The 10,938-nt window shown below is 38.3% G+C and overlaps 1 protein-coding gene across 1 annotated transcript; it reads left to right on the top strand.

Moving 5' to 3' along the window:
• The first annotated feature begins 6,043 nt into the window (after positions 1-6,043).
• LOC141437184 (uncharacterized) lies at positions 6,044-10,311 on the top strand. Its single transcript, XM_074100443.1, has one exon. The coding sequence runs from the start codon at positions 6,044-6,046 to the stop codon at positions 10,100-10,102; it is 4,059 nt and encodes a 1,352-aa protein (XP_073956544.1). The 3' UTR covers positions 10,103-10,311.
• Positions 10,312-10,938: the final 627 nt, after the last annotated feature.

Raw genomic sequence — 10,938 nt, forward strand, 5'->3', positions numbered from 1 at the left:
GTCGTTTCGTAGGTAACCTGCAAATTCCCTATTCCTATAATAGGTATTGAATAGAAATGGCAAACAGCAAAGGTCAAGACAAAAAAGATTTATTGTACTGTACATAATTTATTTCTTGAAGCATGATCAGCTTTTGCGTGCAGCAAAACTACAGTACCCCTAGTTAAGTCCCTCCCTACATTACTTTACTAAATGCTCCTGCGCAGCCCATTGCCACAGAATATATAATAGTACTAACGTACAGAACGCCCCGCACCGATTCGAGTTACCCCACCCCTCAAGCGCAGCAGGGCTACTACGAAACTCGAAACTCGAAGTTCGTGTCGTGCGGTCCCTCTCGCTCTCGTATTAAATAGTATAAGTGTCAGAGTCCTCTTGTATTTGTTGTTATAGCGGCCACAGTAATACATAATCTGTGTAAATTTCAAGTGTCTAACTTTTACGGCTGAAGAGATAGAGCCCTGTGACAGACGGACGGACAGACAGACAGACAGACAGCGGAGTCTCAGTAATAGGGTCCCGTTGGCACCCTTTGGGTACGGAACCCTAAAAACACAGTACCTAAGTAGGTAGTGCGTTTGAGTAGTCTTTTAACCCATTCGCTTTTACAAAATACCTAAGGGTGCATCCATTAATAACGTTAGGCAATTTTGGCAATTTTTCGACCCACCACTTGATTTAGTTAGACCCGCTCCTCTAATCTCGCGTGAGATTTTTCAATACGCATATTTTTAATGTAAATAAGTTTAAAATCCTAAATTTAGCGCAGAAATATTTTTTACTTAATTTAACCCACCCATCTCACAACACAACTTGATATTTGCCGAGACCACCCTCTTCCCCACGTGAGATTGAGTGAGGTTTGGCTCGGCAATTAAGAGAAGTCTCTTCGTTCCATTTTCCATACAAACGTAGTCCAGGTCTCATTTGAAAACTAGGCAACAGAAATAAATAGATGAAATTTTGTAAGTATGGACTAGACGTAATTACTTATCTATGCCTGTGGTTTTTCAGTTTTTCATATAAATATGTAATATCAGAATTACAGGACCTCAAAAGTCGTCAAAAAAAAAGATGTCAACTTTGTACGAGAATTACAGACTAATAAAGCATTTTTACAAAAATCGAAAAACCACAGGCATAGAATAGTACATTGTGTCTTAAGGGCGGTAAATAAGGAATTACGAACGAGAGTCTATTAGAAGCCCGAAGTCGAAGACTGAGGGCTTTAATGAGTCGATGTTCGTAATTCTAGTACCGCCCGTGCGACATACAATGTTTTTCATCACATTTGCGAGTAAAATTTTATATTTCTAAAAGAAAAAATATAATTCTTCTAAATATTGGCGATATCATAGGCTGCGCTCTTGGCAGCGTCGCCCTCCCCCTCCCTCAGCATGTTGTGCCTGAGCCGCGTGTGCATGTGGTCCTGCTGCTACACCATGCGCTACAGCGCGCGGAGCACCATCAGTACGGGCACGGACTCATTTACCGACCTTAAGCTTCATGACATGAAAATTTGTACGCGCAATGACTCATTTACCGACCACGGGTTTCATGAGAAGCACATTAAGGTCGAGGGTTTTATTTGGGGGGTTGCAACCAAGGTAGCCTGCATGTTACGATGCTGTTTACGAGCAAGTGTGATGAAAAATATAATGAATATCTTGATTGTAAAATATCATTGATTTCTGTGCTTTACTTTTCGTATAATATGAGGACAACGAAACCCAAAATTCAACCGCCCAAATCTTACCCTAGCCTACAGCTACTCGTATCTCGATATAAATTACGGACGTCGTTGCGGAAGGCATGGGGGGGACGGCTGCGAGCGCTTATGTCACGAGCGATAAAGAAAGCAATATCCCAAACAAATACCTAACGCGGCCGCGCGGCCGGCAGGGAAACTTCTCTTAATGGTGCCCCCTAATAATGTAATCTTTATTTGGCATACAAGTCCTTTAAGAATGTGGGCAACACTGTCCTTTAGTTTTGTATTATGTCATATCTACAAAGCGCAATAGTTAATAAATCCGATAAAGTTCATTAAATGCTGTGGATATGAAAAACATGTCCCTAATTAACGAACGATACCCTACGGTTACCGTACGGCAAGCAACATGGTCCGTACCTACCGTTGTCGCTAGCGGTAGTTCGTCGAAATGGAAGTAAGATATAGTTATTTATTCTAGCCTTGATATTATGTCTGTTTGTCAAGACAAGCAGTTTTGTATGTACTTCCAGAAGCGGAAAAACGTTAAAGAGAAAAATAAATAAGTACCTATTTAGCTACCCGGAAAACCAATATCTGGTTGCTGCTAAGGGATATTGCTTTCACATAAGTGACTGCATTGTCACCTTTGGAACCATTTAATCTATCTTATTCGTATGACTTAACAAATATATACAATTAATAATAAACTATAGCTTTCATTTTGTATGAAATATTTGACTTAATAGTTAAACAGAATTTTTTGAATTCAGACAAATAAGTTTCAGCTTAATTCGTAATAAGGTCCTCGAAGCGGGTAACTAATAGAATAGGTATATATAAAAACAAAACATATAATATTCATTACGTATAATTTCACTTTCTATATTTTTTTAAGTATAACATACGTTTGCTATAATGCTTATAACGTATACTGATACAATATGTAATTTCATTATGTATAATGTGCTATGGACATAAATACATTGAGTTTAACGATTAAATTATATAATATTCGCAACCTCTAACAACCAAAACATATAATATTCATTTAATCTTACAACGGAAAACATAACGCTCAAAAATATAAATAAAAAATAGGTATTATTTCACTGTTACGCTTTCCTGGCTGCTATAAAAAAACCTAACATCGAAGGCTAAGGCGAGAGCTACGCTCCGCTTCGCTCCCGCCGTAGCCTTCTGAACCTAAACTATCCAAGTCGCTTCTGCGCCGAACCGTCTTGTTCGCTCGCTTCGCTCGCTCGCACAAATTTTGAAGTAAAACTGCAATACAAAAATGAAGTGATAAACACCTAATTTTCTGTTTTTAAAATTTAAATTTTATCAAGTATTTTAGAAACAAAGTATATCACTTGATATTATATTGTTTGGACTTACGTCTTGCACAAGAATCATAGCAAACATCATCATCACCGCGCTGCGTTGCCTTCCTTATTCTCTAGGCGTTAATTAAACCAGCATCGAAATGTCCTGTCATCGCCACTTACCCTACGACCTCTGTTACGTTCACATTGATTTTGAGTTTATTACAAGTATTTCGTTTTTCCTGGAGTTTTATTCTGCCACCGATATATCCTCGAAAGATATAACATGGTGGTCCACGAGGGGAACTAATCAGAAAAATCAGAATCCGCGAAAAGAAGCTAAAATCAGGAAGAAAAAAATCGACACAGAAAATCATTACCTACATCAAGAAATATTCATTAAGAGTTGGAGCCTTGCAGTGATAAAGTCACGGGACCCAGCCTCAAGCTTAAGGAAGAAAGGAACCAAATCGAGCAGTGCTACATCTAAAGTATCACATCGAGAAGCGGCACCGGCAACCAAAAGATAAGTGTCCATCCTTCATTCCAATTTTACCTGTTACATCCTAATACCTAGTAAATCCAGTCAAAAATATTCAATATCGTCATCCATTTGTACATAATAAAGTACTTTGTGCCGTTAGTGGCCGAAACATCCAGAATTTGCGAAATATTCTCGATTGCATCATTAGTAAAAACTACCCTAAACACAAAAAAACAGAGGTCAATTTTATTAATTATTAAATTCAAGCTATAATATAATCAGAATCACTAAACAATTACTATAAAATAAAGTACCTAACCGGTCGCGTCGGTCTGTCTGTCTGTCTTTCTATCTGTTTAACGCGATTAATACCGAACGGATTTAGTGCGGCTTTCGTACTTATTTTCATACTCATATTAATATTTACTCGTATTTTCTAGATCTAAATATATAGCATAAAACATTTTAATAAAAGATATAAATTAAGAACCGAGTAGTGAAAGCCGTGCGAAGCCGGGAGGAATCTCGAGTGAAACATAAAAATTAATCAATATATCTACAATTAAAATACAATACAATTATACAAATACCATTTATATATTAAAATAGGTAAAACTAGATTACGGAATAAAAAAGACAGACAGGACAGGCGGCCATAACCTTCCAGAACGATCTCTGCCAGGCAGCCTATTCTACCTATTCATGTAATAACATCTAATATATATAAATATTTTTTTTATTTTAGCAAGATTAGCAGTGCTCACCAAAGAGCTGCTTGTGTGGGAAATACTAGACTTGCCGCTGGGTTTCTTACACAATTATTGCATTTCGTATTCATACATAAGTTAGGTACCTAACCTACCTACGATATTTCATACTACAGGCTGTAGTCACCTGTAGTGGATAACCGTTTACTAATACAACACTCGCAATCCTATTTGCCCTAGTGTTCAGTTTTAAAGTTTATACTTAAATCATTCAAATCTCAAATTAAAATTTAATTTCAAATAAATCAATTGAAATCTAAAGTTAAATAAACCCGTCCGGTCAGTGCAACTAAATAATTCATTGTTTTTAACATAAGATTGCCGACTATTCCAGCCTCCGCCGCTTATCAATATCACCTGCGAACTGCGCGGGAGCCTGCGCTCGGGGTCATTGCCCGGCGATCAGCTGTGCGCGCGCCGATTTCCCGAACGGCAAGTGACACCGGAACGAGGAACGTGAGCCATTTTATTTCACTTATTACTTTGATAAACAGAAACTTGAATTTTGATTGTTAACTACCTATATTCTTCGTCGATTTATTACTGACCTACAATGTCGGTCGATGGGAGTAAGCGTTATAACGAGTTATTAATCAAAAGATCGTCCGCCAAAGGACAGATTACTAAATTTAAAAACTATTTAAAGGGTATTACTAGTGAAAGTGAATTGAATAACATTGAATTAACTGAATTAAATTTAAGATTAGCGAAATTCGAGGCACTGTCGGTCAGAGTCGACGACTTGCAGAGTGAAATAGAAGTTTTAAACCCGTCAAATATTGAGAACGAAATCGATGAACGCGATAAAATCGAAAAAGAAATTATAATGAGCATTGCCACTGCAAAAAACTTAATTGAAATTTTTCAAAAGCGAAGTGAATGTGAACAACGGCGTAATTCTATGCACAATACGTCATGTTGTATGGACGATTCGCATCTCCGGCAAGAAATTGGTTTAAAGTTACCTCAAATCCAAATTGCTAAATTTGACGGCTCTTATTTCCATTGGTTGGAGTTCCATGATACTTTCGATAATTTAATTCATAAAAACGAACGCATACCAGAAGTAAACAAGTTTCATTATTTGATATCATACCTACAAGGCGATGCCGCCCGAATTATTTCGAATTTAGAGGTGTCTGCTAAAAATTATGCTGAAGCTTGGAAATTATTATGTAATAGATATAACAATAAAAGAATGTTAATAAATCATCATTTAACGTCATTGTTAAACATCAAACAAATTACACGGGAGTCTGAACGGTCCTTAAGGTTCTTGGTTGACCATGTAACAAAAAATTTACGTGCTCTGGCTAGTCTAGGCCAACCAACGGATAAGTGGGACGTGCTTATAGTATTTATGTTATCTGCTAAGTTAGACAATAACACGCTATTAAAATGGGAGGAGCACCGCAATACGTTAGATGGGGACTTTTCTACCTTAGAACAATTTAATAAATTTTTAACTGACCGAGCTGATGTACTAGAGTCTTTAAATCGCAGCAACCGGTCGGACAATAATATTGCAAGACCAACCACGTCCTCAATGCCTCCTTTGCATTCAGCACGGCCTATACCAAACAATAACTACTATCACAACAATTCTAGGCAACCGCATAACAACTTGGTAAAATCATTTGCGAGCACGAATAATAATTATCATAAAAGGACAAGCGCATTAACGTGCATTATTTGTAACGAGCATCATAGAATTTATGATTGTCCAACCTTTAAGGCTAAAGGGGTTGATGAGAGAATGCTGGACGTGACTAAATTCAAATTATGTGTCAACTGCCTACGGCAGGGGCACGCCGCGAGCGCGTGCCGCATGGGGCCGTGCCGCGAGCGCGACTGCAACCAGCAGCACAATACTCTTCTGCACCGTCCAGCACACTCAACAAGCAACACGGCCAACGTCAACGAATCAGAAATTACTGTCAATTATGCAAAACAATATTCATCAAATCAAGTTCTATTATCAACTGCAGTGATAGAAGTGTCGAATCCACTTGGCCAGCAAAAGGTCAAGGTTCGCGCTCTGCTAGACTGTGGCAGCCAATCTACTTTCATCACTGAGTCCCTAAAGACCAGAATATCATTACGATCTTCACCCATTGACTCGCTAAAGGTCATAGGTATAGGAAATACAATAACAAATAATGTAAACGAAAACTGCAAGATAAAAATTAATTCAACAAATAGCGATTTTAGTACATTAGCAACATGTTTTGTGCTAAAGGAAGTGACGGGTCACTTACCAAAGACTCCTATAGATATCAGCTCTTTAAAATGGCCAGTTAATATTCGGCTGGCTGACCCAGGGTTCAACCAGCCCGGCCCTATTGATGTACTCATAGGAGCCGATCTATTTTGGAATATATTAGGCAATGAACAATACTCGTTGGGAATTAATGGTCCCAAACTAAGAAATTCGCATTTAGGCTGGATAATATCTGGTCCCATTTGTCCAATAATGTCAAATAAAGATATACATTGCAATCACGTTGTAACTTCAAGGTCAAATAATGAAAACATCGAAAATCTCATTACAAAATTTTGGGAATTAGAAGAAGTGCCAAAAGGTACTATGATGAACGATGGTGAAAGTCGGTGCGAAAGTAATTTTCGTGCAACTACGACCCGTACCACAGAGGGTAGGTTTTCTGTTAGGCTACCTTTAAAGGAGTCAGCTGATTGCTTAGGTGATACCTACAATCTTGCAAAGCAACGATTTATCAAGTTGGAAAAACGATTAAAACGAAATTCCACGCTTAAAGTACAATACACTAAATTTATTAATGAATATGCTGATTTGAAACATCTATCATTTTCCAATAGTAATCATAATTTTAACTTGAACCCGTGTTATTACTTATGTCATCATGCCGTCTTTAAACAAGAAAGTGAATCTACAAAGCTCCGCGTAGTATTCGACGGCTCGGCGCCCTCCACGTCAGGTTATTCTCTAAATGACATTCTACTGGTGGGCCCGAACGTTCAAGATTCACTCTTCTCCATTCTTATACGCGCCAGGCAGTACAAATACTTACTTACCGGAGATATAGAAAAAATGTATCGCCAGGTATTAGTCGACGAGGATGATAGGCATTTACAACTTATTCTGTGGCGGGAAAACGAGTCTCAGCCTATTCAAACATTGATACTGAATACATTAACCTACGGCACAGCGAGTGCCAGTTATTTAAGCACACGATGCCTATGGCAATTAGGTGAGGAACAAAATGACGAACTCATCAAAAACATAATACAAAAAGACTTTTATGTAGACGATTTAATTACTGGTTCTAATGATTTAAAGCAATTAATTCACATACGAAACTCAATATCAGAAGCTTTAAGCTCAGGTTGTTTCAATCTTAGAAAATATAAGAGTAACTGTCAATCAATTTTAGAAAATATTGAAAATAATAAGCAAGACAATTTTACGATCAGCGAATCATCTAGCACTCTTGGGCTGGGGTGGAACCCCTGTAGTGATACGCTACACTTTCCTATAAAGCATTGCACAATCCAAAATAAAGAGATAACGAAGAGAGTTATAATGTCTAATTCATTTAAAATATTTGATCCGCTAGGTATCCTAAGTCCAGTAGTAATTATACCTAAAATAATGCTGCAAAGGCTTTGGCAACAAAAGCTGGACTGGGACCAACCTGTTCCGGAAGGGATTAAGGCAGACTGGATCAAGTTTTGTGATAATTTGAAATATTTAACAAATTTACAAATACCAAGGTTAGTGCTGGGTGACTCACCTAAAACTATAGAGTTGCACTCATTTAGTGATGCTTCACAAATTGCATATGGTGCCTGCATTTATATGAGAACAATTAGTCACAATGATGAAGTTAAGGTTAAGTTGCTGTGCTCCAAATCTAAAGTGGCCCCGTTAAAACCAACCACTATTCCACGTTTGGAGTTGTGCGCAGCTTTGCTCGCTGCTAAACTTACTAAATCCGTACAAGAATCTTTGCGGTATCAGCCGGATAAAATAGTTCATTGGTGTGACTCAAGCGTAGTGCTCGCATGGATCAAGGGTGACGTTACAAGGCTTAAAATATTCGTGGCTAATCGGATTAGTGAAATAACAGAGTTAACCTCACCTTTGGCATGGCGATACGTACCTACTGATATGAACCCCGCAGATTTAATCTCCAAGGGTGTAGATGCCAAGCAGCTTCTGTCTAGGCCTCTATGGTGGGCTGGACCAATGTTTTTACTGAAAGGCGAAACTGTATGGCCAATCTTTAAGGACAATGATTTAGCAACTTTACCCGAATTAAAAGTGCACTCTGCAGCTATAATCGAACCGGTTATAGACTTTGACAGGTATTCGTCGTTTAGTAGACTTCAAAGAATATTTGCATATGTTAAAAGATTTACTTTCAATCTTAAAAACAAAAACAATAAACGCGTAGGTATTTTATCGACATATGAACTGTGTGATTCATTCCATGCACTGTGCATCATTGCCCAGAAGCAATCGTTTCAGATTGAATACGAATTGCTCTCAAAGGGAAAGCCCTTAAATAGTAAAAATAAAATCATATCGTTGTCTCCGTTCTTAGATAAGGAGAAGGTAATACGTGTAGGCGGGCGTTTAGACGCGTCAAGCTATTCGTATGAGAAGAAGCATCCAATTTTGCTTCATTCATCACATAGGTTAACAAAATTATTTTTTGCTCAGAAACACATTGAGTTTATGCATGCCGGCCCACAACTGTTGTTGGCAACAATAAGAGAAACAGTTTGGCCAATAAACGGGCGCCATCTTGCTCGACGAACTGTCAACAATTGTGTGCGATGTAGGCGTTTACGTGGTAAAACATTGCAACCCAAAATGGGAAATTTACCACCCCAGCGTGTAAACCCAGATTATCCGTTCTTGTCGGTTGGTTTAGATTTTGCCGGACCATTCTTCATAGTAAACCGTAAGGGACGTGGAAGTCGTTTGATTAAATGTTACTTATGTTTATTTGTATGCTTACGTTATAAATGCATTCATTTGGAGGCTGTCAGCGACCTAACCAAGGATGCTTTTATAATGTCGTTGAGGCGTTTTATCTCGCGCAGAGGCAAACCAATCGAAATACTATGCGACAATGGAACTAATTTCGTGGCCGCTGCGAAGGAGGTAGGATCGTTCATAAAACAGAGTCACTTACCTCTATCTGACTTTGCAAGTCAACAGTCAATCAAGTTTATGTTTATACCGGCTTACTCACCTCATTTCGGTGGCATTTGGGAAGCCGGCGTCAAATCGGCAAAACATCATTTAAAACGCGTTATTGGCCTTAGCCATCTCACATTTGAAGAAATTTCCACTTTGTTTGCACAAGTGGAGGCAATATTGAATAGTCGTCCCTTGTGCCCCCTATCGTCATGTCCTAATGACCTTTTATCCCTCTCTCCCGGACACTTTATCATCGGGAGGCCTCTAACTGCTCCACCGTCACCGAACCTCGAAGACTGCAGCGAAAACCAGCTAAAACGCTACGAACGAGTCGAGAAGATTAGACAACACTTTTGGCGGAGATGGCAGAGGGAATATATCTCTGAAATGCAGCAAAGGACAAAGTGGAAAACGAGCAGCGCAAAACTAAACATCGGGGATATGGTTCTTCTGGCCGAAGATAACGTTCCTCCTCTATCTTGGAGTCTCGGTCGCGTGCAGCGCCTCATCACTGGGACCGATGGAGTAGCCAGAGTGGCAGATGTGACCACTACTAAAGGTTGCGTGCGTCGCTCTCTCGTGCGCCTGTGCAAATTGCCTACAGCAGAGGAACTTCAGTGTTGAAAGCGATCTTTCAACGGCCGGGAGTATGTTTGGACTTACGTCTTGCACAAGAATCATAGCAAACATCATCATCACCGCGCTGCGTTGCCTTCCTTATTCTCTAGGCGTTAATTAAACTAGCATCGAAATGTCCTGTCATCGCCACTTACCCTACGACCTCTGTTACGTTCACATTGATTTTGAGTTTATTACAAGTATTTCGTTTTTCCTGGAGTTTTATTCTGCCACCGATATATCCTCGAAAGATATAACATATATCATATTAATGTTATATAAGAAGTTATGACGTATTATACTAAGCGGATTACCTCATGTATGTTATATAATATGAATTTAGACCATAAATATGTTATTTCTTATGAAAGTATATAAAACAACTTTTATACTAATCGAACGTTATACTTAATGAAATTATAGTGTTTAGTGTTATATACATAATGTAATTATACATAATGAACGTTTATAATATGAAATTATATGTAACGTGTTTATATAACTTGGGACGCACCCCCTCGAAGCATCTTTATTACCTAGAGTACCATATTATATTTGGCTAATTTTATTTAGAGACAACTAGTACAACTAAAGAGACAACAATCAATGTTAGCTAAATTATTAGCCACAATTTTTCAATAATATAATAAAACAACCTGCTTAAAGTCGGCTCAACATTTTTTTAAAATATTTTTTATAAACCTACACATAAATACACAACCTTTAACCCTAAACAAATACGTTTTCCCTTCCATCGTACGTAAAAAAAACCTAATTTAGCAACCATTTAATATTAAATGACGTTTCTAACGCGGTGTCTGTTATCTTAGTAGTCCTCCTTG

This window comes from Choristoneura fumiferana, chromosome 17 (assembly GCF_025370935.1).
Source record: "Choristoneura fumiferana chromosome 17, NRCan_CFum_1, whole genome shotgun sequence".
NCBI classification, from domain to species: Eukaryota; Metazoa; Arthropoda; class Insecta; order Lepidoptera; family Tortricidae; genus Choristoneura; species Choristoneura fumiferana.